The sequence below is a fragment of the Cucurbita pepo genome, chromosome 10 (genome assembly GCF_057944985.1).
Source record: "Cucurbita pepo subsp. pepo isolate OVF chromosome 10, ASM5794498v1, whole genome shotgun sequence".
Taxonomy (NCBI): Eukaryota; Viridiplantae; Streptophyta; class Magnoliopsida; order Cucurbitales; family Cucurbitaceae; genus Cucurbita; species Cucurbita pepo.
The window spans coordinates 6,303,193-6,329,697 of record NC_141807.1 but is presented as its reverse complement, the minus strand read 5'-3'; the positions used below and the strand labels follow the sequence as shown (position 1 = coordinate 6,329,697).

The window sequence follows — 26,505 nt, the reverse complement described above, 5'->3', positions numbered from 1 at the left end:
AAGTTGATGGTGGTCATACGATCATAACTAATTTGGTGAACAAAGTTGATACATGGCTGGTCGCGTGATTGTGATAATTTTTTTTTTAATTGTTGATGTATTTTTAATATAATTTTAAATAGATCATACGTAATTAATATCTTACATTATACAATAAATACAATTAATTTGTTAACATGAACGTCATTTAATGATAATTGACATATACTTTTGATTCGGTCGGGATCATATAATAAATAATAAATAATAGATAGAAGAAGAAGAAAATGCCAAATATACAAATAATATCATATATGTCTCTCTTTTTGTAATCTGACGGAGGAGTTGGCATTGCTGACAAATCCCCTCGAAAGAAAAAGCGGCAAAAGCAGAGGGCCATAGCCATAGCCATAGCCATAGAGCACATTCCACATTGAACGCATGATTCCCATCCCACAATTCTTTCTTCCCCAACTGTTATCTTCTCTCTGTTCTTCCTAATCCCACCTACATTTCTTTCTCTAATCTGTTTTTTTTTTTTTTTTTTTTTTTTTGATTCATACGCAAATTACCCATATTCAGAATCCGGTTTGGCAGCGTTAAATTTCGGTTTGTTTCTTCGATTCCTCGTTTTAGGTATTGGGTTGATCGTAGTTTTTCGTTTGATTTCAGAATTGGGGGTTTCCTTGTTTGTTATACTGGTTTTTAGTTTGGTTTTGTGTATTTGTTTTTCTAGTTCTTGAAGTATTGGTGTTTTAATGACCTTTGTTAATTTTGTGTTTTTCGCGTAATCTGGCAGATATAATTTCTATCTCTCTCCCGATCTCTCTGTGGAATAGCAAAATTTTGATCCGATCAAGCGCGGTATCAAGCTCGGGAAAAATGGCGAGCAATCCTCGAGTTTCTCGCTGTGCTCGCTTCGTTGCCTGTTTGCTGGATTTGGAGTTCGTTCAATCCCCTCCTTTGATTTGATTTTATTGCGGTCGATCGTTGAAAGGCGAGGTAGGCATTCATTGTTTTCCGATTGTTATCTTTGTTCTGTTCTTAATTTATATCCTCTGGATCGTGCGATTGCATCTCGTGATGATTTCTCTGTTTTTCAATCTGTTTTTGTTTAATTTCTGGGAGTGCCTGAAATTTACAATTCTAGGAGAGTTGGATTATGAAGATAAATTGCAACCATAAAGAAGTTTATGTTGTTTGGCCATGGCTTCAGCTTTGCAATTTGGTTGTAGCTTTCTATGTTAGGTTGGTTTCTCTTTGAATGGGTCGATAACAACTGTAGCAAATGTAGGCAATGCCAAATGAAGATAAACTAATTAGGTGATGAGAAATGGTTGACCTATAATGTGTCGCATTGATTGAGCTAGTCGATTTCTTTTGAAGGTGAATAATGAATGATCATGCGCCTCATTTAGTCCGAGCGTCTAAAGATTATCAGACCATATGGTGAAGCACCTAACAATTATATCGTTCCTTGTTCAAGATCATCTGGAAAGCATCCAAACGGTTAATTTGTATCTACTAAAGTAATTAGTTGAGCTGTAATGTGTCGCTTTGATTGAGCTGTAATGTGTCGCTTTGATTGAGCTAGTCGATTTCTTTTGAAGGTGAATAATGAATGATCATGCGCCTCATTTAGTCCGAGCGTCTAAAGATTATCAGACCATATGGTGAAGCACCTAACAATTATATCATTTCTTGTTCAAGATCATCTGGAAAGCATCCAAACGGTTAATCTGTATCTACTAAAGTAATTAGTTCTGTTCAACTCTCTTGAATTCTGAAAGATGTCTGCTAGAAAGTCGAGAGATGATGCGACAGAAAAGGTTTTGTCCCCTGATGAACGGCAGGCCAAGGTGAGGTTGCAAGTTTAATTTGTTAAAATATTTTAATAGAACAAGAAATTTGGATCCTCTCTTATTTTCCCAACTTGGTATTGGGTGCAATGTGGCATAAGCCTAAAAGTGATTTCAACAGGAAATGTCAGGTAACATATTTATTTTTCTGATAATCATTCATGGGGTTTAATTATAGTGTTCTCTTTTCAGATGAATGAACTCGAAAGGTTGATGGGTCCAATTGCTGATAAGCTTCCTGTCGACGACACAGACAAATTGGAAACTTCATTTGGTGGGAAAAACCCAGTTGATATTTCACAAAGAAGGATGGAAGTGTCCGGGAAGGGGGGGAGAGATAGGGGATCGGCCATGAAAATAGTTTTTGATCTTAAGAAATTTGCAGTCATATCTATGAGAACTTGCTACAGATCAGTTCGTAATTATCCATATCTCTTTGCCCTACTCTGTGTGTTGATTCTCCTTTATAGATCATGTCCTTTTCTGTTTTCCCTTTTGGTGTCCGCGTCCCCTGTTTTGATTTGCACGGCTGCTCTGCTTGGAACCCTTCTGAGTTTTGGGCAACCTAATATACCTGAAATCGAAACGGAGGAGAAGGTTTCACATGATGTAGCTTTTTTCGGATTGGAGATTTTGGACAATGCTACTGTTGTTGCTAAGGAGGATGATAGTTTTACTGTTGAGAGATTTGTTGCTAAGGAGGATGATAGTTTTACTGTTGAGAGATTTGAAGGAAATCAAGTAGGAAATTCTTATGTGGAAAGGGGTTCTGAAGAAGAGAGGAAGACAAGCATGCTTGATGAGCATGCTGGTTTTGTTGGCCTTGTTCCGGTGATCGATGAGCACAATCGTGAAATTCAGTTAGAGAAGGGCAGTGTTGAGGAGTTTGAGAGGGATGGAGTTAAGGAATTTGAGAAGGGTGAACTTGAGAAGGCAGCAACAGAGAGGGAATTCCCTAGTTCAGAGTTGGAGGAGAGGAGAGAAATTTATGAAAAGGATTTGGATGTTAAAAGTTTGACAACAGATGGTGAAAATGTTGTAGAGAACCAGCTTTTGGCTGCCAAAAGCACGGGAAATGAGGTTTTTGAAGTAGAAGATCATAACATCTCCGTAGAACTTGCCCATAAAGGAGATCAGCTGAGCTTATCTCTCAGTGATAAAGATGATCATGTTGAAAATGATTATGATTCTTTGCGTTCTGAGTCTGATAGAGCAGAAAGCTCCTCACCTGATGCCTCAATGACTGATATCATACCTTTGTTGGATGAGTTGCACCCTCTCTTGGACTCAGAAACTCCACAACCTGCTCAAGGGTCAAATGAAGAATCAGATGCTTATTCAGAACTGTATCATAAAAGTGATGGTGAATGTGTGATGTCAGATGATGAGGCTGAGAACCAGGGAGAAGAAGGCGGTGTTGTCGAGGATGACGAGGATGATGATGATGAGGGGATGCAGGAAGAGAAGGAGGATGAGAGCAAATCCGCTATCAAGTGGACTGAGGATGACCAAAAGAATCTCATGGATTTGGGAAGTTTAGAGCTCGAAAGGAATCAGCGTTTGGAAAATCTCATTGCAAGGAGAAGAGCAAGGAACAACCTGAGAATGTTGGCTGGGATGAATTTGATAGACTTGGATGGTTTTGATCTTCCTGGTAATGTAGCGCCCATATCGACAACCAGACGTAACCCATTTGATCTCCCTTATGATTCATACAATAATATGGGATTGCCACCAATTCCTGGGTCTGCTCCATCTATTTTGTTGCCTAGACGTAATCCATTTGATCTTCCATATGACCCAAATGAAGAAAAACCGGATCTCAAGAGTGATGACTTCGAACACGAATTTTTGCCACCTCAACAGAAAGATATGTTCCGAAGACATGAAAGTTTCAGTGTGGGCCCTTCAAACTTTTCTATTCCCAAGCTAGAGCAACAAAATATTAGATGGAAACCATATTTCATGCCTGAAAAAACAGCTGCAGAAGAAACGAACTACTCTCCATTGGAAAGACAACTTAGTGAAGCCAGTGAATCAAAACTGAGCTGTGTTTCTGATACTGAATCAATGAGTTCCATTGCAGATCAGGATGACAAGAAGCCTGATGAATCACATTCTTTTCTGGAAACAACAGCAGTTTCCTTCCTTGACCCCATAGCCAGTGTTATTGAGCATGGAAATGGGCCATGGGAGGATATAGGCTCTGAAAATTACGTACAAGAAAACAGAGATGTGCATCATGAAGTGATCGAGATTACTTTGGGATCGACCGAGAGTCACTTTGAAAGCCAATCTGGATCATCTGAAATCGGAGCTGGAGATATCCCAGTGGAGATTAACGCCAGTGAAATTCACTCCAAAAATATATTAGTTGAAACAGATATCAGCAGCCATTCCAGCTTGTCTTCATTATCAGAAGTAAATGAAACGTCAATTGAGGTCAAAACAGATGAGGCGAAACCGAATAGCCTGCGAACAGAGGTATCTAGCATTGATACTACTAGCATAACAATGTCGACTGCCTTCGAAAAAGATGCAGACTTCAAGATTGTCAGTGAAGTGTTGGATGACAATCAGCATAAGGAGCCTGTTTATGACTCAAGCCCTTCAGCAGAAGGCGAGCTCTCTTTTTCATTTGTTTTTTTTTTCTTTCTAATGTATATACAGAGAAACCAATATGCGCTCTTCCCTTTTTACTAACACAATTGGCCCCTTTTCAGGTAAAGAATCTGAACTACAATCTGAAATAGAACAGGACATTACTTCGAGTTTGGAAGATACGCATGATGACTCCTCAGAGTTACATATAGTTGATAAAAATGAACAAGAGTCGAGGGAAGTTCCAGAAGTTATTGTTCACGAGGTTACGAAGGTTGAGTCTCCCAAACATGGCACCAACTATGATGCTCAAAACTTGGCCGTGGCCCATGAACTTTTAGTTGAGCATGTTCCAATAGATTCCGGTCCATCCTTCTCAGACATTGCATCGATCGAGAAAGGAATAGTCGATGATGTTGTGGAAGATAAAGATCAGTTGACAAGCCAGGAGGAGGATATTATTGAAGATATTCACAAAACTGAAGATGAGAATCTAAATTCTTCACCTTCAAATGATCAGATCTCTTCTCGTAGTAGACCGACTTTCACTGAACCCGAGGAGCAACTGTCTTCTGCCGTAAACCATGTTTCAGCAGAAATTGGGTCATCTTCAAATGAAAAACATGTGGAGTTTCATGAAACATTAAATGACAAAGAAAATTCTGAACTTGAACAAACAAATATCTGCAGATCAAGTTCATCCGGCAGCAGTTCTGTGGAGGAAGTAATTTTGCAAACTGATGTAATTTGTCATAGTGATCAACCTACTACTTCTACATCAAATCGTGGTTCAGAAATCCCGGCTCAGGACATCAATGACCTCGTTGAAACGACAGATTCTTTGGCTACTTTGTCTGACCAATTGATTACTGCCAATGCAACTATTCCTGGATCACAGGAACAAAAAAACCCTCCAGTGGTGGAGGAGGAAGCCGTTTTGATTTCTTTAAGTTCAACATTTCCTTCTGGATTGGAGCAAGTTGAGGAGAGGTCAATGAATGAGGACGAATTTGTTAGGTCTGAACAAGATATTGTTGAGCCCTCAAGTGTTAAATCACACACAGAGAGTGAATCCCTGCAAGATCTGGGGATAAAAATAGCTTCTTCAGGTTCTAGTACTCCTAATGTGGCTCCTGAAGTTATTTCATCTGTTACTGAATTAGAGCAGTCGTGGTCAGACAAGTCAATGGTCGAACCTATTCTTGGTAACCGTGACGATGTTGAGGTAAGTGCTGCTAGATTCGTGATCTTTTGCTTACTTTTTTGAGTTGATGGTTCTCTTCTTGCTATGACATCAATGATCTTGAAAAGATCCAATCCATAGAGTTACTCATAAATCATAATGTAGTGCCCATCATGGATTAGATGTTAACTAAACTCCATAAATAATTATTACATTCGTCGTGGCCTTTGGATAACCATATCTGCATGTGGTCTTGTTTTCCTAAGATCTAACATAGCATTGTAACTTTCCCTTTTAACTGATCTGAGTATGAAAATTTCTTTTATCATGTTATTTAATGAATTGATTGTGGCTTCATGAGAGAACATTATGATGATCATATTATGTGTTTAGTGAAGTAAAATGATGGTATCAAGCTGATATTTTGCAGGAACAAGGCGTTTTATCGACGGATTCTGCTGCTGAAGTAATCTCTGAAAATGTAACACCAAAAGTTCATCAAGACATTTCAACAGCTTTATCTTCTGTTGAAGCTGATTCGTCCACATCTTCACCAGTTAGATCACCTAATACTGGTAGGAATCCAAAAGATGATATTGTTGATTTAGTCGTATCTGAGGATCGTGAGGAGGTATCGAAGCATTTGGACTATCTAGCAGAAACACATGGTTCTCGTTTTTCGGAAAAGATGATTAGGGAAGAGGTAAATGAAATAACAGATATTGATGAAGGATTGTTAGTAGAATTGGACGAAGTTGGGGACTTCAGCGGGAAGAAGGTTGGGGAACCAATCCTTGAAGAAAAGGTACTCCCAGAGGAAGCTGAAGCAGAGAGATTTGAATTGGTTTCTAATTCCAATCCGACAGAAGCTAAATCAGATATACCAATGCTTGAAGCGAAATCACTTGATGATATCAACTTAGCTTTTAGGCAACTCCACGAAGGAGTAGACGTGGAGGACGTCATTATTCCCAGTGCGATCGAAAGCCAGATTAATGAACTCAATCCTGAAGCAAGTTCGGATTTGGAGGTTGTGGAAGCAAGATCTCTCGGAGATATTCATGTTGCTTTGACACAAGTATCAAAGGATAACATAGGTGAATCAAGTTCTAGCTCCAACAACTTAGAAGCTAAATCAGATATTCCAATGCTTGAAGCCAAATCTCTTGATGATATCAACTTAGCTTTTAGGCAACTTCACGAAGGAGTCGATGTTGAGGATGTCATTCTTCCCAGTGCGATCGAAAGCCAGATTAATGAACTCAATCCCGAAGCAAGTTCAGATTTGGAGGTTGTGGAAGCAAGTTCTCTCGGAGATATTCATGATGCTTTGACGCAAGTATCAAAGAATAACATGGATGAATCAAGTTCTAGTTCCAACAACTTAGAAACAAAATCAGATATACCAATGCTTGAAGCAAAATCACTTGATGATATCAACTTAGCGTTTAGGCAACCTCACGAAGGAGTAGACGTGGACGATGTCATTGTTCCCAGTGCGGTTGAAAGCCAAGTTACGGAAGAAGCCATTCCAGAAAAGAGTTCAGATTTGGAAGTCGTCGAAGCAAGATCTTTGGGAGATATCCATGTTGCTTCGATGCAACTCTCAGAGAATAACATAGGTGAATCAGGTTCTAGTTCCAATCCCACTGAAACTAAATCAGATATACAAATTCTTGAAGCAACATCACTAGATGATATCAACTTAGCTTCTAGGCAACTCCATGAAGGAGTAGATGTGGAGGATGTCATCCTTCCCAGCACGGTCGAAAACCAGGTTAAAGAAGAAGCCAAAACCGAAACAAGTTTGGATTTGGAAGTTGTTGAAGCAAAATCACTAGGAGATATTCATGTTGCCTTGATGCTGCAAGCCTCAGAGAAAAACTTGAACGAACTTCCAACGAGCTCCGTGTCAAATGATCCATCAGAGGGAGGATTAGAACCATATGGAGCAGATTCCAACATTGAGACTATCCCATCGAACACGGCTAACGTCGACAAACCAGCAGATATAGTTGACGAAAAATCCGTAGATTCCAATGTATCTGCTTCCAAAACCAAAGACAAGAAGGCAAAGTCTCGAAAATCAAAATCAGGATCTAGCTCCAGCTCCAGCTCAAGCTCAAGTGATTCTGATTGAGCTGGTAATCATAAGAGGTAAAAGTAATAGAATCATATGGGAGTTTTCTTTTGTGGTTTTCCTCTTCATTTCAGGATTTGGGTTTGGTTTTCCAGTTTGATTACATTCTTTTTCCACTCTGCAATCTTTTGAAAAGTGAGTCCGAGTCGCGGTTTGATTTCTTTCAATTGAGCACGTTCCTACGATCCCTATCCCCCTTAAAGAGTTTGAAGTTTGAGGGAGAAAATGTGGTTTTTTTTATTTTATTTTGTTCTTCTTTTTTGTATAAACATGTATGTAAAAGTTTTGGTGTATTGATGAATTGACAATTATTACTTTAGTTTTTCAAGATTCTATTTGAGTTTGGTGTTATGACAGTGGATTTTGTGGTAAGAATTAGGAAGTGTTTCTTTTTTTCTTTGAATTGTTGTGGTACAGATTCTTGCCTTGGTTGAATTAGCTTGTAGTCGATTCCAGAATCGATACGGTTTCGTATGTTAGATCGGTTTAGATCGACGTATATGCCCATTTGATTAGTTTTTGTTCATCATTGTCTTCTTCTTCTTCTTCTTCTTCTTCTTCTTCTGCTTCTTCATTGGGTTTTAGGTTGAGATTCAGGGTGTTCTTCATGCTTGATTGTTGACATTTTGAGAATCATCAAGAAGCTGATAGGAATGTGATCGGAAGAAATAGTGTCGGTTAATTTGGGCGTTTTGATTTCTAAACTTTTAGATTTGTATCTATTTGTTCTCTAACGTTAAAAAATGTTTAATAGATTTCTAAACTTTTGATTTTGTATCGTAAAAACCTCTAAATCTTAAAAGTAAACTTATAATTCTCGAGTCTATCATTTACCTATTTGATATAATAGATGATGTGACTTGACCTTTTAAAAACTTCAAAGCCTTAAGTTCATATCATTTTAGTAAGTGGCCACACTGATGAGGTGGAAGAATGCACCAACTTTAATTCATGGTCTTGACTCTAATTCTTTTCATATACTTAGGAAGTGTATCAATTTTACGTGCATAGTTCTATGTGCACCACTTTTGTACACACAAAATCCACCATTACTGTTGAGGTCGAAAAATGCAAATACATACAAATATGTTATATGTGAAGACTTTCCTTTCATAACGTTCTTTTATTGGTCATATCGTCTAATCGTGACCATATCGCCACTAAAATGTAGGGGGAATATCACCACTCTCCCTCGTGGCCATATTGCTAAGTTTGTAGAGAATATAGTTATGACCATACCGTCATGAAAAACATCAGAGGAGTCATATCGTCACGTCCTCACATTCTCTAAATATCATGGCTCGTAAACTTACATATGCATGAGGTCCCATAAAATACGATTGTCTAATACAACTCGTGACATACCATTATGACTATTAATGTAATACTATCATTCCTCTCGGGACTACCATTCCTAAAAGTATGACCAATATCTTATCACCATATCATGACATGAATCATACACATGCATCATCAACATCACAATTCTACTAGAATCTCATGGTCATAACCCATATCATGCACATCACAATGCATACGTAAATATCATACATTCCAACATATAATGACAAGTCTTCCGGTCTAGCTTATAACGCCCACCTCTATCTCAATCCATTTTCCACTTAAGCCATCTAGGAGGTCTAACCCGTATCATACACATCACAATGCATACATAATATCATACATTCCAACATACAATGACAAGTCTTCCGATCTAGCTTATAGCCATCCATCATCAGTAGGTTCACTTACCTCGATCTCAATCCATCTTCCACTAAGAACTTGATCTGAAGCTATCCGAGCAGCTCACATACTTTAACGACCGTTAAGTAGCATAATCGTGTAGATTTCGTGTTGAAAGCCAATTAGTTTTGGACCCATTGTAAGACCAAGTTGAGTGGTAGGTAAGAAAAAACATGGTTATTTGTTTAATATAAAGTCAAACAAAAGAGTGGGAGTGGGAGTGGGAGTGGGAAGCAAAGAAAGAATAGTATTTATCTATCTGCATTGCATCTTCTTGACGTACCTAACAGAAAGAATCCTATTGAGCAAAGTCTTCAACCTCCTAGACCCTTGTCCAGGCTTCAACACACCATAGTTCTCTTCTTCGAGACCCGAGCAAGACCCGGTCCCAAACATGCTATTCCCGGAACACCACCCGCCGTAGGAAAACAAGGCATGATGATGTCTGTTGAGGATGTCGCGGTCGATCTTGTCCAACACGCGATCGTTGTCCTTGAACTTTCGGGCGAAGGGGCGGTTGCTGGTGAGCATCTTCTTGTAGTGTGGGAGGCCGAGATAGCGGGGGTGTTGGCGGGGAGGCGTGTCCCAAGCGATGTAGTGAAGATCGTGGTTGACGGTGGTGTTTCGGTAGTGATCGGAGTTGCAGATTAGGGTCTGGAAGTATCCCTCCGGTGAGGAAACGAAGTTGGTGTAGTAAAGGAGGAGAGTTCTTGGGAGATTGTCCCAACCCACAATGCAATACTCTGCAAATGATCTTGATAGTATTGTCCATGCTGAACCTGCCAATAATTATAATCAATTTTTTAAATAAATCAAATTTTAACATATTTAATATTACACATAATTAAATATTATAAAACACCCAATAAATTACACACAAAATTAAAGTCATTATTATTATTATATATTTGAAATATTTTAAAATTCAAAAAACTTATAATTAAAAATTGTTTTTTTAAAAAAATTATTATTATTATTATCATTATTTATTATAAAAAAAAAAAAAAGCTAAATTGCAATTTTAGCCCATGAAGTTTTAATATTACAATTTCAACTTCCAAATTTAGTAATTTTTTAAAATTTATATATGAGACACCAAATTAAAAATTTTAATAGTAAATAAGTTAATTTTAAAAGATTTATATTTGTTAAAGATTTTTAGATATAAAATTTATTAAAAGACATATTTTTTAAAATTTAAGAATTAAATTTATACCATCTCAAAATTCAAGGGCTAAATTTGTAATATAATAAAAAATCAGGGACTAAATTTGTAATATAACTAAAAATTAAGGACTAAACTTGTAATATACATAAAAATTAGGGACTAAACTTATAATATATTATATATTAAGGACTAAATTTATAATATGCATAAAAATCAGGGACTAAACTTGTAATTATATCGGAACGTCAGTAGGTATGAGTGATGGAATGCCCAAACTCCTATAGATAACTCCCTTTTACCAATACCCATATCTCTATTTTCTAAATCACCTTTAAATCTAGTTGGAAAACGACATTCCAATTCCACACGAAACGAGTTCGTTTTATTTGGTTTCGTTAGGCAACCACTTCTTTTTTTTTAAAACATTAATTTTATTCGATTGAATCCTAAATTCACTCGCTAATTAGGGGTAAAAAGGTAATATCCCATTTCTCGAAATTTCGATGACTACCCCCACAAACTAACGCAGGCTTTTTCAACGTGCTATTAGGAATCACTGATCTCCACAATGGTATGATATTGTCCACTTTGAGCATAAGCTCTCATGGCTTTGCTTTGGACTTCCCCGAAAGGTCTCATACCAATGAAGATGTATTCCTCACTTATAAACCCCAACGTGGGACTCCCTCCCAACAATCCTCCCCTCAAACAAAGTACACTATAGAGCTTCCCCGACTCCTTTCTCTAGAGCCCTTGAACAAAGTACACCTTTTATTCGACACTTGAGTCACTTTTGACTCCACTTTCGATACTAGCAATTTCTTTGTTCCATATTTGATGATTCTATTGACATGGCTAAGTTAAGGGCATGACTCTGATATCATGTTAGGAATCACGGATCTTCACAATGGTATGATATTGTCCACTTTTAGCATAAGCTCTCATGACAAACTAACAACATGTTTAACTTACAGGAACGATGATTATTCCTACAAACCAACACACGCTTTTTCAACAGGTTTAACTTACAGAGTTCTTGTGATTGAGCCACCAAAAAGTAAGGTGCATTTTTTTTCCAGAGTTCATGTGATTTTTGAGTTTTTCACAAGTCACCGATCCGATTTGAGTTCCCGTGCTTAGTACCCACCAAAAAGGAAGGTGCATCTTTCCCGTCACTCGAGTGTCACATAAGACAACGTTTTCCTTTTCTTTACCTTTCTTTCCTTATAAGGAGACTACTTAATCGAGGTCATAAGCTCGAATCGAATCGAATCAAGCAAGCAACATAGTTATTTAAACAAGAATGTCTATTCCCTAGGCAAATCATAACTTAACTAGCTCACGTGATAATCCTAATTTAAATGCAATAAGATCCTTCAGAACCCTCACATGGTTACTAATTAATAATTATATCCAGAAAGAATCAAAGTTAACAAACCTGTGTAGAGCTTGAATGCAGTGGGGAGTGTCCTCTGCTTGATAACCCACCAAATCTCTGATTTGTTCATGCTGTAAAGCGCTGGATCTATCATGATAGGCTTCCCTCTTTTGTTCCTGAATTCACAATTTCCAATCCAAAATGTAAACAAAACAATAAGAACATCATCAAATTTGGGGAAAACAATGGATTCTTACAGCTTCCAACCCAGACGGCTTGAATGTTGAATGAAATTCAGATCTCTAGGCAAATCGGAGAAGGCATCGATTAGATCTGAAAACCCATCAATGAATTTATATGAACAAATCATCCAATTCCAACAAAACCCAGAAAGGAAATCCAACGAAAACAACATCAATGGATTTATAAATGAACGAATCATCCAATTCCAACGAAACCCATTAAAGAAATCGACCAAAAACCACATCAAATTTCACTCACCATACCATCTTGAGTAAGCAGGGGATAATCAGAGGCGCTCAAATTGATGAACCAATCCCATTTGCAAGTTCTCAAAAGAATCGCCATGGAATGCAGAGTGGTAGCAAGCATGGTGGGTCCTCTGTAAGTGACCAAGTTAGGTTTTCCGACCATCCAAACGTTCCCCACTCGTCGGAAAACGGGATTCTGAGTCAGAAACTCGGCGATCTCGCGGTGGTGTGAGGCGGAGGCGCCCTGATCCATGTGGATGAGGTAGTGGTTCCCGGGGTGGTAGATGGCAGACAAGAGGCGCTTGAGGCGTCTGGCATCGCCGTCGGAGGCGGAGATCAGGTATGCAAAGGAGACTGGATAGGAGAGATTTGATTTGGGGGAGTATAGGGAGTTGATTGGGGGAGTAATGGCGGCGATGGGTTTGGTTAATTTTGTTTGGATGAAGAAAAAAGAGAGGAGAGTGGATGTTAGAAGGAAGGAGATTGTGAGAAGCTTGAGACTCATTTTCCCGAGAAAATGGGTGAGAAAATGGGCGAGAAAATTTTGAGTTTCAGAAAGAAAATGAAGAAGAAGAAGAAGAAGAAGAAGGCATTAATGGAGAAATGGGGGAAAAGGGTTTGGAAGTGTGTGATGAATAAGGGGTTCCTTGCTTTGAAGGGAAGGGAAGGGAAGGGAATTTGTTCCCTTTTTTTACTTTTTAAAACCCATTCAAATAAATTACAAAATTAGTATTAAATAAATTAATTATAAATCTTACGCTAAATAAAAAAATACAACTCAACCTACACTGACCTATACTACTGAAGAAAATGCAAATCTATTCTATACATGTGCCACGGTTTTGGGGTTGCGATGCCTCCGTCAACCTTACAGGAGGTGCATTGTCTTGAAAAATGTAGTAGTACAAGGCTTGAGTATTTTAAAAATACTTCGTAAGTGACCCCTTATCGGGATTATAATGCAGGAACATGTGAATGCAATGACGGGATGTATCATAACGGTCTGTTTTCACTATCCTAATGGGTAGCTTGGATGTGTAATTCATTTCCTACACATGGCTCACACGTGTGAGTATGGACCCATTAGTCAATTCACACACTACTAATCTATCCTATACATGTGTCACGGTCGATATCTCTGTTAGCCTTACAGGGGTGCATTGCCTTGGAAAATGTAATAGCACGAGGCTTGAGTATTTTAAAAATACTCAGTAAGCGACCCACTTATCGGGGTTATAATGTAAGAACATGCGAATGCAATGATGGGACCTATCATAACAGTCTATTTTCCTACCGTACTATCATAATGGGTAGCTTGGATGTGTAATTCATTTCCTACACACAACTCACACGTGTGAGTATGGACCCATCCGTCAATTCGCACACTGCTAATCTATCTTAAACATGTGTCACTGCTAATCTATCCTATACATGTGTCACGGTCTCAGGGTTGAGATGTCTCTGTCAGCCTTACAGGGGTGCATTGCCTTGAAAAATGTAGTAGCACGAGGCTTGAGTATTTTAAAAATACTCAGTAAGCGACCACTTATCGGGGTTATAATGTAAGAACATGCGAATGCAATAATAGGACCTATCATAACAGTCTATTTTCCTACCGTACTATCATAATGGGTAGCTTGGATGTGTAATTCATTTCCTACACACAGCTCACACGTGTGAATATGGACCCATCCGTCAATTCGCACACTGCTAATCTATCTTATACATGTGTCACGGTCTCAGGGTTGCGATGTCTCCGTCAGCCTTACAGGGGTGCATTGCCTTGGAAAATGTAATAGCACGAGGCTTGAGTATTTTAAAAATACTTCGTAAGTGACCCACTTATCGAGGTTATAATGCAAGAACATGCGAATGCAATGATGAGACCTATCATAACAGTTTATTTTCCTACCGTACTATCCTAATGGGTAGCTTGGATGTGCAATTCATTTCCTACACATGCCCCATACGTGTGAGTATGGACCCACCAGTCAATTTGCACACTGCTGGGCTTCTTTCCTTGTCGGTCGAGCATATTCTGGGAGGTTTCTATGGTGGACACCCATTAGAAGTAGTAGTCATCATAACAGCATTATGTAAAACATAATAGTCGTTCTCCTACCTAATAGTGTACGTGTCCGTGTTGAGGACTATTGAGAGGGGGTCCGACATTGGCTAATTTAGGGAACAATCATGGGTTTATAAGTAAGAAATACATCAACATGTATACGAGGCTTTTTGGGAAGCTCAAAGCAAAACGATAAGAGCTTATATTCAAACTGTACAATATCATACTATTGTAGAGATCCGTAATTCCTAACAAACCGTACCATACTATTGTGAGGTATAAAAAAAATATTGAAAAAGTATATGGTCAGAAAATTGAATTAAAGAACGTGATTCCCACGCGGTTATTTAATTCCTGTCGGTGATCTCATAATGGGCCCCATTTGTATGGGTGGCCCAAGTATCTAAATTCCGAAAATGGGCCTGAATTTCTCTGAAATACGTCCGTACATTTATTATTTTATTGCTTAATCAATTTTTTTTTTATTATTATCATATGTGCATATATTTATTTTATTTTATTTCGTAACTATTTTTTTTATTATTTATTTACCGACCATTCTTAAAATAATAAAAATTTAAATTATTTCTAAGGTAATTTTTCAAAATATATATTTAAATTGAGTTGTAAATCTTAATTAAATGTTTATTTGTTTCAAAATAAATAAATAAATATTTTACGAGAAAAAATGACCTGACCCCTGAACCAACTCAATCCAAAAAATGTATGATTGTGTTCTTTATTTAATAAGAGTTATTTTGGTTGAAAAAATTACAACCTGAACAATTAGATTATAAACCTATTTCTCATTAATTCAAATAAACGAAAACTTATATTGGGTTTGCCAGTGACGTGGCCCGAGGAGTAGATTATGAGATCTCACATCAGTTAAGGGAACAAAACATTCTTTATAAGGGTGTGGAAACCTCTCCCCGTTTTAAAAACGTTAAGGAAAAACCTAAAAGGGAAAGCCCAAAAAAGACAATATTTGCTAACGGTGGGTTTGAATTGTTACAATTTGAAACTAAGCGAAGAAACTTGTAAAAGTGACTGAGTCGGGCTTCATTCTTGCATATATCAACCCATCAAACAAATGCTCGGTGTTACTCGGTGTTACTCATCAACCCATATCCAAGAGTTATTCTATTCAAACTTTGACATTATAACGAACAACTTACGTGAAGCTTGTAAAAGTCGAGATTGATTATATTAACAACAATGGTAGTTGTATAGGTCATTTTCTTTGGTAGTTATAGAAATGGAAAATAGTTTATTAAAGGAAGTTCACACCTAGTCAACCAATGATTTATTATTATCATTGGGAGGATAAGTCAATGTAACAAATCAACTATTTATGAATTTAAAATATGGTTGATGTGTAATCTAGACCATATGGTAGTTGTATTATATATGATAATTATTTAATCAATTAAACACGTATGTACAAATTAATTAATTTTTAAACGGAGTTCGGTCGTAAATTCAAATCTTTTAATTTGAAGAGAAAAGATGCGTGATAATTATTACTGAATTATACGAGTCAAATAGTAATGATTCGAAGCAACTTTTTTACACTATTTCGGAAACACAAGGACTCAATCGTATGAATATGTAAAATACAGGATTTCCGATCCTAACAGGAAAAGGAGGGAAATGAATACTCAATTTAAAGTGAGTAGACAGAATTCCATACTCGATCTCGTAGATACATATAGCATTCTATGGAAAGTCGTATTCGATGGAAGTCGTATGTACGACTTGGAGGGAGATCTTTCATATCTTTCAAGATCGAGTGTTGGTGTCTCTTCGAAATTTAGTGATGTACACTTGCTAGCGGTATTTGTGGGTTTGGTTGAGATATTTTTAAACCTGACCAATTACTCGAGTTGCAAATTTTTTTTTTTTTACCCAAACAACCATTATTAAATAATGAACTTAAACTAACCCAACTCAATAATTCCAAGTTTGTTTGGTTCAACTCAATATAATTTTAGAGAAATCCATCAACCAACTTAATTCGTAAAGTTTTCATTTATTTGAACTCGACACAAATAAGTTTATAACCTAATTGTTCGGATTGTAATTTTTTAACCCAAATAACTCTTATTAAATAATGAATCCAATCATGATTTTTTTTATTGGGTTGGTTCAGGGTGTTCGGGTCATAGCTTTTATGGTATGGTCTATGAATGTTTATGCATCATAGATTATCGATTTTATAATAACTTTATATAACATGACATAACTACAAAATGACAGTTTTATCATATGACATAACTTATCGTAGCATAACATGTCATTATATGTCATAACATAGCAGAGAATAACATAACATAGCATAACATCAAACAAAAATAACATATTTTAACATATCATGCATATATATGACACGTGCAAGGGTCATGGGGCACGCATCATCATACATAATACAATTCATCCAACTAAGCCAATAGTAGAGCCACTTAATTGGTTGGTTTAGGCCGAAGTCACTACTCCATTAATGCTAGTTTAATGCTTTATAACAACCCAAGCCCACTCCTAGTAGATATTGTCCGCTTTGGCCCATTACGTATCGTTGTCAGCCTCACGGTCTTAAAGCGCATTTGCTAGGGAGAGGTTTCCACAAATCCACCTCTAGCAGATATTATCCACTTTAGCCCGTTAAAATGATATTCGAGCCAGACACCGAGCGGTGTGCCAACGAGGACACTGGACCCCCAAAGGGGGTGGATTGTGAGATCCCACATCAGTTGAAGAGGGGAATGAAGTATTCCGTGTAAGGGTGTAGAAACCTCTCTCTAGCATACACATTTTAAAAACTTGAAGGCAAAGCCTAACAATATTGGTTAGCAGTGGACTTGGGCGGTTACAAATAGTCCTTGAAATTTAATTCTAGAGCCCCATAATCATAATTGACTCACCTAATTTTACATAAAATAATTTAAACTAACTAAAAAGTAGTTATACTAACCTTAAATGCTTCCAACTAGTTCAAACTAAGAGGGAAAAGTCAAGGATCCCTCAACAAGTAAAAATCTTTTTCAATTGCCTCAATAACTAAACTAGATCCTAACGAAGAATTAAAATAGATTCTAAAGGAGACAGACAAAAACTAAAGGATTAGAGACGACTCAATAAATGAAATGCTTAAACTTAAGGGTTGTTTTCCTTCGAGTGAGAGTTATACAACTTGAGCTACGAGGATAAGAACGAATTTTTTTCCCCAACAAAGAATAAAAAATAAACAAAAGAATCAGAAAAAAGTATTTAAATCATAGTCTAATTGGCTTCATAATCTATGAACCCATTTGACATCTAAGAGGGAAGAATCCGAGCGTATCAAACCCAAGCTAGATTAATCGCATCAGAAGCCGTTGGTGTAACTTAGTAAATGTTAGAACATGGTAGAAATTGATATTTCTTTTTCATAAAAGGTATAATGCATGGAATATAATGAAAACAAAGGACATTTTAATTTAACACTCAAATTTGTTCCGTAAGAGTTTCTAATATTCTAAAGTTTGGAGAAGCATATTTTCATAAAGGTAAAAAAAAAAAAAAAAAAAAAAAAAAAAAAAAAAAAAAAAAAAAAAAAAAAAAAAAGTGAACATTTGTGAAATTCCCATAAGAACCTAATTCATTTTATAAAGTTATTTCCATTTATTTCAAACAACTTTATCAATTCCAAAACAATATAACTATTAAATTTTTTAAAAAGAAATTATCAAACAAATTGTTCGGTTTCGCGTTTCGGGTTAAGAAAACGAAACCAAGCCTAACCAATTTGCCTACTTTATGTTTGTCCTTTTGGTAAGGTCTATCAGTAAGACGTGAAAAGCATGCAACTTTCCAGCTTTAGAATATGAGAAGCGAGATTACGTTAACTCGACTAACCTGGCTGCCACATGGCGTTTGTGGATTTGACTGTCATGCTTTCTCCCTCACAGTCCCTCCAATCTTATCTGTGAACAAAAACGTTGACAAAGTCAGAATTTAACTTGCAAAGCAATCATTCATTTATAATCATTAACAATGAATAAAAACTTTTAGATTATTGGAACTTGGAAGGGCAAAACTGTAATTTGGTTCTTTGTATAAAAAAACACAAAAGAGTTGAAAAACACATAGGATTCTTAAATAAATAACTAAAGAGAAGAAAAGAAAAAGGTTGTAGCTAACTTGTTCAACTTTGAGTTCATTCATAAAATGAAACACAAAAAGAAAAAGAAAAAGAAAAAGAAAAAGGATAACAGAAAGCGGAGACCTTTTTCGTTCCAGAGAGGTTGTAAACCCGATACGTATCACCGTCAGCCTCACGGTTTTTAGAGGTTTCTACACCCTAATACAGAATGTTTCGTTCCCCTCTTCAATCGATGGGGATCTCACAGACATGGATAAGAAGGAAGATAGCCTTTGATCCACGTTGCTGTTCCCTCGTGCTGCCACGACATCATGACACATCAGCACAACAGAAACCCACACCTACTTTGACCAAAATTATGAAATTCCTCATACATGTGTACATATCTAGAGAGAGAGAGAGAGAGAGTTCTTGAGAATTCAAAACCTGATTAGTTTAAGAAGACTTGAGAAGTCCAAATCTCAGAGGGCCCAGGATTTCAAAGGAGATTACTTGCTTTTCAACCAACCCATAGAACTTCAAGAACACAGCAACTACTACAAAAACTGGTGCTGTTCTTGGTGGATTTTAGGAGCTGATTTCCCCCTGAAATGAAATTATGGAAGCCAGAACGCTACCAAGTGTGTTACAGAACCACTCCCACCAAGCTCAAGAAAGTAGAGTTTCATCTTCAACACCAAACCAGGTTTCTCTCTCTTTCTCAATCAAGAAAGCATTTCCATTATCATATCCATGAAAATTCAGATCCATTTTTGGTGTATGGACGTTGACTTACATGTATATGAAGGAATCTTATTGGCTGTTGTTGTAGGTTCAAGAACCGAGCCATCCGATCGAGCCTGCCATGGGATGGAGAATTTTCAGGTGGCTTTCTAGCATAGTTTTCAAGATTCATATATGTCTGGTAGCCGTGTTGGTGATTGTTTTGACAGTTCTCGGACTTCGTTCGGCTTCTAAAACGCATCATTTTCACCCCAAAGAATGGTACCCTCCATTGTTGGCTTCTATTGGGAGCTCTGGAATCATTGCCTTTTCATGGCAGGCCTTCACTGGCTGTTCACCTTCTATGGCCTTCAAGACAGCCTTCTGGTTTAGCCCTGTGCTATCACTTGCTTCTGGTGTTTTCTTTATCATTGTCGGATCTCGTGGCGGTTTAGCAGCAGGAGTTATCCTCATAGTTTCTTCCTTGATTGTGTCTGTATATGTCTGTTGGATCGATCACCGGTTGAATTATGCAATTCAACTTCTATCACTTTCTACTAAGTACCCTCCTACGAACACTCCAATCTTTGTCTTTGGATCAATCCTCATTGGCGTTCTATACGCAGCTTTCGTGGTCATCGGCATCGGTGGAGCAACTTCTATTACGTCGAGTTTTAAGGCATTGTTCATAGCAGCAATACTGTTGAGCCTAACCTGGACTCTGCAGGTTATCAAGAACGTAGTGCACGTTACAATCTCGCGCATAAAGTACTTTAATTTAGCTTGGGGTCGGGAAAAGGACATACGAGCAGCTTTCTACGACATAATAAAGCATTCAGCTGGAACTATTTCTCTTGGCTCAGCCATCATCCCTTTTATCAGCTTCATTCACGGATCGGCCCGTTCCATGAGGTTGGTGGCAGGAGACTCGGATGAGTTCCTTTTCTCTTGTGCACCCTGCTACTCAGAATTAGCTTCAATGCTGAGAAACCATGGAAACAGGTGGGGTTTTGTCCATGTTGGAGTTTACAATAAAGGGATTGTGCAAGCTTCATATGATACCTGGGAGGCGTTCGAGAAGGTGGATTTGGAAATCGTTATAGACTCCGATCTCACCGTCTCGTTCTGCGTTCTTTGCGGGGTTTCGGGTGGTGCAATCTGTAGCATCATAAGTGGGATCTGGGCACTTGTAATACATAAGAGCTACGCAACAGAATTAGCAATCTACGCCTTCCTGATTGGCTATTTTGTGGTAATGAGCTGAAATATTTGAACTGTTCTAAACTGTAACTGAATTTAATGGTAATACCTGAGAGGAATTTAACTTCTGGATTGATGTTCATGGTTGTTGTTGTTGTTGTTGTTGTTGCAGTGTCGAATCGGAATGGCGTGGCCACAAGCATGTGTGTCTGCCTACTACGTAGCTTATGCAGACAATCCCCTGCATCCTCGGTTCGACTCCACCGTGCCAGACCGGATTCGAGAACTTCGGCGGAGGTTGCAAGTTTAACCAACCCTGAAACATGAAAACAAGTGAAGAAGCAGATTTAGACCATTCCTGAAGCTCCAGTAAGAGACTGGCATAAGAAAAAAATGCCTTCACCCACTGAAACAGCAATGCCAGCTTTAAGCTTCTTCCTTTTTCCCTGCAAATCTTGTTCTTAGAGAGAAATTCATGGTAGATTCTTTTTTCAAACACATAATAAAGCTTCAGAACTACTAACAAGAATAAAAACAAAGAGATTCATGCAGTAATTTATGAAAACTTTCCTTGAAGTTCATATATTTCTGATTTCGTAGTCAGTTCAGAAAGAATTCGTGTCGGTTTGACTAACAAGTACACATCTTGAGGGAAATGAACACTATGGAGTAAGTTGAACTGAATCAGATATAATTGCTCCAAACTATGGCAAGACAAGCTGCTTAAATGAAAGATGAACTCTATCAATCAGAAAGAATTCGTTGAACTTTCCTTGAAGTTCATATATTTCTGATTTCGTAGTCAGTTCAGAAAGAATTCGTGTCGGTTTGACTAACAAGTACACATCTTGAGGGAAATGAACACTATGGAGTAAGTTGAACTGAATCAGATATAATTGCTCCAAACTATGGCAAGACAAGCTGCTTAAATGAAAGATGAACTCTATCAATCTTCACTAAATTTCAAGATTAATATATCTCCTCATCATTGCATAATCCATGCCCAATATTAAAGCTGGGGGCAGTTCAAGACAAAACGTTCGAAACGAGTCTTTGGAACTCATTTAGATCCCAGGTGACCATGACCGCCGCATTCTGAACACATGGTATTACCAGTTCCACCACAACCTACAAGAAGATGATTAGAGTTAGGACAGAAACTTTTCAAGAAGTAATCTGAGAACTAAACATACAGATTTTACCGAGGCAACGAACTTTCACAATGATTCCCTGGCTCTCCAATATCGAGTCGACATACAAGCCCGAACCGGAGCAAGTTGTGCAAAGAACAGCACCTTTAGCATGACAATCAGTGCAACGGGGATTATCTCCAATCATTTTCTCTGCCAGAGATATTCCAACAGGCATCTCAATTATTTCTTCCGGAATAGCCTTATCATAGCAAAATAAAGATTCAAAAGCACTTCGTTGTCTGTGAACATCTGCAGCTGAAAAATCCCTCGGCTACATCCAGAAAATTTGACAAGATTCTCAAAACCATAATTATATAGCAATCACAAACTATGAAAGCAGATCATATACTTAGAAGCATATGATTGAATACATAATCACAAACACGTAGATCGGAATATGACAGAAAAGGCGAAAAGCAGAGGTTATGTTTGATGTCTAGCTACTATTGCCAACAGCTAGTGACATTAGATATTGATTGCTGAGGTTTATCACAAATGCTTGTTTACTTATTACAAATGCTCTTGCCAGTTTCAATCAATTATGCCAATTCAGCAGGCAAAAGGCCGTGGTACATGGCTCAAACCCACCGCTAGGAGATTTTGTCCTCCTTAGGCTTTCCCTTTCGGGCTTTCATTCAATGATTTTAAAACATGTATGCTAGGGAGAGGTTTTCACACCCTTATAAAGAATGCTTGGTTCTCCTCTCCAACCGATATGGGATCTCACAATCCACCCCCCTTAGAGGTCCAGCGTCCTCACTGGCACTGTTCCCTTCTCCAATCGATGTGGGACCTCTCCCCCCCCAATCCACCCCCTTAGGGGCCCAGCGTCCTTGCTGGCACTTGTTCCCTTTTGCAATCGATTGGGACCTCCCCCCAATCCACCCCCTTTGGAACCCAGCATCCTTGCTGGCACTCCTCGCTGGCATTTGTTTCCTTCTCCAATCGATGTGGGACCTCCCCCCAATCCACCCCTTCGGGGCCTAGCGTCTTTGCTGGCACACCGCCTCGTGTCCACCCCTCTTTGGGGCTCAACCTCCTACTGGCACATCACCCGGTGTTTGGCTATGATACCATTTGTCCTCTTTGGGATTTCCCTTATAGGCTTCCCTCAAAGTTTTTAAAACGCATTTGCTAGGGAGAAGTTTCTACACCCTTATAAAAAAATGTTTCGTTCTCCTCCCTAACCGATGTGGAATCTCACACTAAGGAATTAACGGTATAAAATGGTTCTTGTTACAGATATGAAACGAGCCTGCCATTTGACCATCAGACAAACAATAGTTATATAAAGAGACCGCCATTTTCACATGTGGGAGTTCTATGCTTTACCATTTCTCATTAAACCTTGTCAAGTTTAAACTGAATGCAAACATAAGAAGGAAAAAAAAAAACAACACAATATAGCACTAACTTTAAACCAAAATGTTCAGCTTCTAGCAGAAAAGCATAGCTCAAAAAAGTCGATTATAATCCAATGTATGCACCAAACAACCAAATACCTTCAAATGCACAAAAATGACTGTACAATAGATTCAACCTAAATGAACGCAGGACCATATTCGTCCATTGAATATAAAACAGCAAATAGAATCACATAACCAATTTGAAAAGTACGAACCCCAGAAGCAGAGCCATTGGGATAGACCGCGAAGATCTTGGAGAATTTGTTCCTTCGGAAACACAAACCGTCTTGAATCTTTCTAATGGCAAGTAATTTCTGCGATGAATTACGGAAAATGAAAGATGATGAGATGGTTAAAGAAGATGAATCCATTGCGTATGAATGGCAGAAATCTGTGATGAAATTGGCCTCCAAAGCGGAAGGGGATATTGAAGCTCGAATCGATGAAATTCCCGAGAAAATCGCCAATTTAAGGGGTTTTTTTCTCTCGTTTTTAACGAATTGCGGATGACAAATTGGTGAATGAATTTTGGTACCCAATCGGTGGCAACCAGATTGATTATGCAACAACCTAGCTAAAAAATTTAAATTGTTTAATTAAAAGTTTTCCATTTACTTCAAAAATTTTGGAGAATGAACTTACATTTCTAAGAAAATTCTCGAAATTATTCTTCTCCAATCCTTTAGAGATTTTCTTTCGAGTCCTAGCAAAGAAGATTTTGTGGAATGTTGAAAAATTTTTGCATGGTTGGAATACTCGAACGAGTTTTGCAAGATAGGATTTCTACAAAAGTAGAGTTCTTACTTTCGAATTTATTGCTTTTGTTTTAATTCATAATAAAATCAAAACGGTTCTGATGTTTCCGCTACGTGAATGAAGAGTTCATTACCTTTAATTGGTATAAGATCCTATTGATTTTTATTTTGAATTAAAAGTAGTACGGTGCGTAATTTATTTAAAATCATATATATGATATATGCAATTTTGATTTTGCAAAATTGATCGTTTTAGCATATCGGTGTGACACTAGATTTATCTTGTTAGACAAATCTATACCTTATGGGTTAGGTTTATTGTAAATTGAAAAGAGACAATGGCGTTCATCAATTTACGGTACAATTTAGGGTTTTTGAAACCCGAGGACAAAATCAATTTTGCAAAATCAAAATTGCATATATCGCAAATAGGCTCGTATACCAATGAAAGGTAATGAACTCTAAAGCATTGGAACTGTTTTGATTTTATTATGAATTAAAACAAAAGCAATAAATTCAAAGGTAAGAACTCTGCCTTTGAAGAAACCCTAGCTTGTAAGAAGTATTCTAACCATGCAAAAGCTCTCCAATATTCCACGAGATCTTCCTTGCTATGACTCGAACTCAAGGTTAAGGCTTATGAGAGCTTCTCGAAAGAAAATCCCTAAGGGATTGGAGAATAATAATTTTGAGAATTCTATACCGATGTAATTTTATTCTTTGGAAGAGATTTGTATGTTTTTAGCTCAACCCGAGAATCCTATTTATACGGACTCTTGGAGAATCTTTATTAATAATATATTTGCATATCGATATAATATTTTATACCAATCATATTTAAATACTATAGCATATCATAATATATATTTAACTAATTTGAATTCCATTTAAATTTCAAATATATTTTTATTTACGGGAAATTTTATTAATTAATTTAATATTTAGTCGTAATAAATACAATAAATATATATATATATTTTTAATATATCTAATATATTAAATATTAATTTGACCTTACAAATTAATATGTTTTTTCTATTTATATTTAACCTATCTAATATATTAAATATTAATTTCAATCTTCAATTAAATAGGTTTTATATATTAATTTCAACCATAAACTAAGTCCATCTCGGGCCAATGAAAGGGTAGGGCTCATTGTTCAGGTCCCGAAATCAGTACTTTAAGAGAACAACTCATCTACTTTCAGCAAAGGAGTGAATTTCATCTCATGATATTATGTTCCCAACTCCCTATTTGGTCAAGTCCCTAAAATGGTAGGTATATTGAATCGGCTCAAAAAGTCATTCTCACCCATGTAAATTAAAGGACAAGCTTTCGGAGTTCATAACTCACTCAGAATTAAGATCGAGTCGCATATGATTATCATGTGAAATATTTATCTTCTCATTAACAGGTTTATAAAGAGAGATTTATTTATTGGTTTAGTCTTATACAAATTCATTGTATAGGATACTCCCACTTACATGTCTCCACATGAACGATTTGGATCAAATCACTTGTAACGATTACAAAGTGGATCGTATCAAAAGTGTTACCAGGATAAGACACCCAACATTATCCATATACTATAGACTCTTTAGGTTATTACTTGAATACGATTATCTTGTATGTCAATTACGTACGGTTCAAGATTACATTAATAACCTTGAATTTTTATGCCATGGATAATAATTAAATTACAAATAAAATAATAAAAATTATTGTTAGAAACTAAATAATGAATTACAAGGCTTTATGGCATAAATCCCAACACAGTATGGTCTTAGGTGTTTAAATACGAAATACTAGAATTTAGATAAAACAAAAACAAATATAAAATAATTTAAAATGATGAAATGCAAAAGAGCATATTCTAACATGAGACTAGGAATTTAATTATGAGTCTACCCTATGCACGTGCCACAGTCTCTGCTCGCGATGTCGCCGTCTTCCGTACATGTGCGTCTTGCCTTTACCTAAAAAATGATGTGGCACACAGCCTGAGTGTATTAAAGAATACTAAGTAAGTGGTCTCACTATAGGGGGTCATGCAAATGCAAACACATGCAATCATGCTCTTAGGATCTATCTCTATTCTCTAGGGGTGACCTATAGTTTCGGACAAATAGGATGTGTAGTACTTCTCTACACACGATCCACACGTGCAAATGTGAATCTCCAGGGGGCTTGCACACCCCCTAGACCCTCTCTAATCAAGCTAATCTGTAGCGACGTCCAAAGGTTAACAGAACTCCATAGTGTCATGCTCCCCATGAACACCATCATCATCATACTATGCGCGTCCGAACTCATCGTCTCTGGGGAAGTATCCCTATGCTTACGAACATCAATATACATGAGGTCGCTCTAAATTCCATCTTGTCGTCTCTTCTAACACAACCTTCTAGACTCATCTCTTTGTTATATTAAGTAACACATGCTCGTTGGATATTTATATTAATATCATTTTCATGCTCTTAAGGTTATGTCCTATG

At 37.3% G+C, this 26,505-nt stretch overlaps 4 protein-coding genes across 11 annotated transcripts; 2 read left to right on the top strand and 2 right to left on the bottom strand.

Moving 5' to 3' along the window:
- Positions 1-296: 296 nt before the first annotated feature.
- On the top strand, positions 297-8,137 carry LOC111803319 (uncharacterized). Of its 4 annotated transcripts, none has more exons than XM_087127769.1 (7): positions 297-588; positions 779-981; positions 1,366-1,508; positions 1,590-1,838; positions 2,031-4,458; positions 4,562-5,664; positions 6,053-8,137. In XM_087127769.1, exons 4-7 carry the CDS (start codon positions 1,770-1,772, stop codon positions 7,760-7,762), a joined length of 5,310 nt encoding a protein of 1,769 aa, XP_086983895.1. In that variant the 5' UTR covers positions 297-588; positions 779-981; positions 1,366-1,508; positions 1,590-1,769; the 3' UTR covers positions 7,763-8,137. The 4 variants fall into 4 exon arrangements, with proteins under 4 accessions (XP_086983895.1, XP_086983893.1, XP_086983894.1 ...); XM_087127767.1 differs by having other exon boundaries at positions 297-615; XM_087127768.1 differs by having other exon boundaries at positions 297-615; positions 1,366-1,838.
- Positions 8,138-9,592: 1,455 nt separating this feature from the next.
- Positions 9,593-13,201, bottom strand: UNE7 (Core-2/I-branching beta-1,6-N-acetylglucosaminyltransferase family protein). The gene is made up of 4 exons (XM_023687697.2): positions 12,558-13,201; positions 12,309-12,384; positions 12,112-12,227; positions 9,593-10,284 (listed from the first exon to the last, which is right to left on the bottom strand). The coding sequence occupies exons 1-4, from the start codon at positions 13,045-13,047 to the stop codon at positions 9,761-9,763; spliced, it is 1,206 nt and encodes a 401-aa protein (XP_023543465.2). The 5' UTR covers positions 13,048-13,201; the 3' UTR covers positions 9,593-9,760.
- Positions 13,202-16,856: 3,655 nt separating this feature from the next.
- On the bottom strand, positions 16,857-23,791 carry LOC111803362 (uncharacterized). 5 transcript variants are annotated; one of them, XR_015422725.1, is made up of 8 exons: positions 23,468-23,607; positions 21,847-21,996; positions 20,763-21,781; positions 20,516-20,656; positions 20,260-20,435; positions 19,178-20,174; positions 18,875-19,049; positions 16,857-18,572 (listed from the first exon to the last, which is right to left on the bottom strand). XR_015422725.1 is itself a non-coding variant. In XM_087127774.1 (3 exons), exons 1-3 carry the CDS (start codon positions 23,621-23,623, stop codon positions 21,714-21,716), a joined length of 495 nt encoding a protein of 164 aa, XP_086983900.1. In that variant the 5' UTR covers positions 23,624-23,791; the 3' UTR covers positions 20,825-21,713. The 5 variants fall into 5 exon arrangements, 2 of the variants coding, with proteins under 2 accessions (XP_086983900.1, XP_086983901.1); XR_015422723.1 differs by lacking the exons at positions 16,857-18,572; positions 18,875-19,049; positions 19,178-20,174; positions 20,260-20,435; positions 20,516-20,656 and having other exon boundaries at positions 20,825-20,969; positions 21,057-21,781; positions 21,847-22,117; positions 23,468-23,791; XR_015422724.1 differs by lacking the exons at positions 16,857-18,572; positions 18,875-19,049; positions 19,178-20,174; positions 20,260-20,435; positions 20,516-20,656 and having other exon boundaries at positions 20,825-20,969; positions 21,061-21,781; positions 21,847-22,117; positions 23,468-23,791.
- LOC111803336 (uncharacterized) lies at positions 19,297-21,208 on the top strand. The gene is made up of 3 exons (XM_023687688.2): positions 19,297-19,436; positions 19,563-20,705; positions 20,826-21,208. Exons 1-3 carry the CDS (start codon positions 19,350-19,352, stop codon positions 20,961-20,963), a joined length of 1,368 nt encoding a protein of 455 aa, XP_023543456.2. The 5' UTR covers positions 19,297-19,349; the 3' UTR covers positions 20,964-21,208.
- Positions 23,792-26,505: the final 2,714 nt, after the last annotated feature.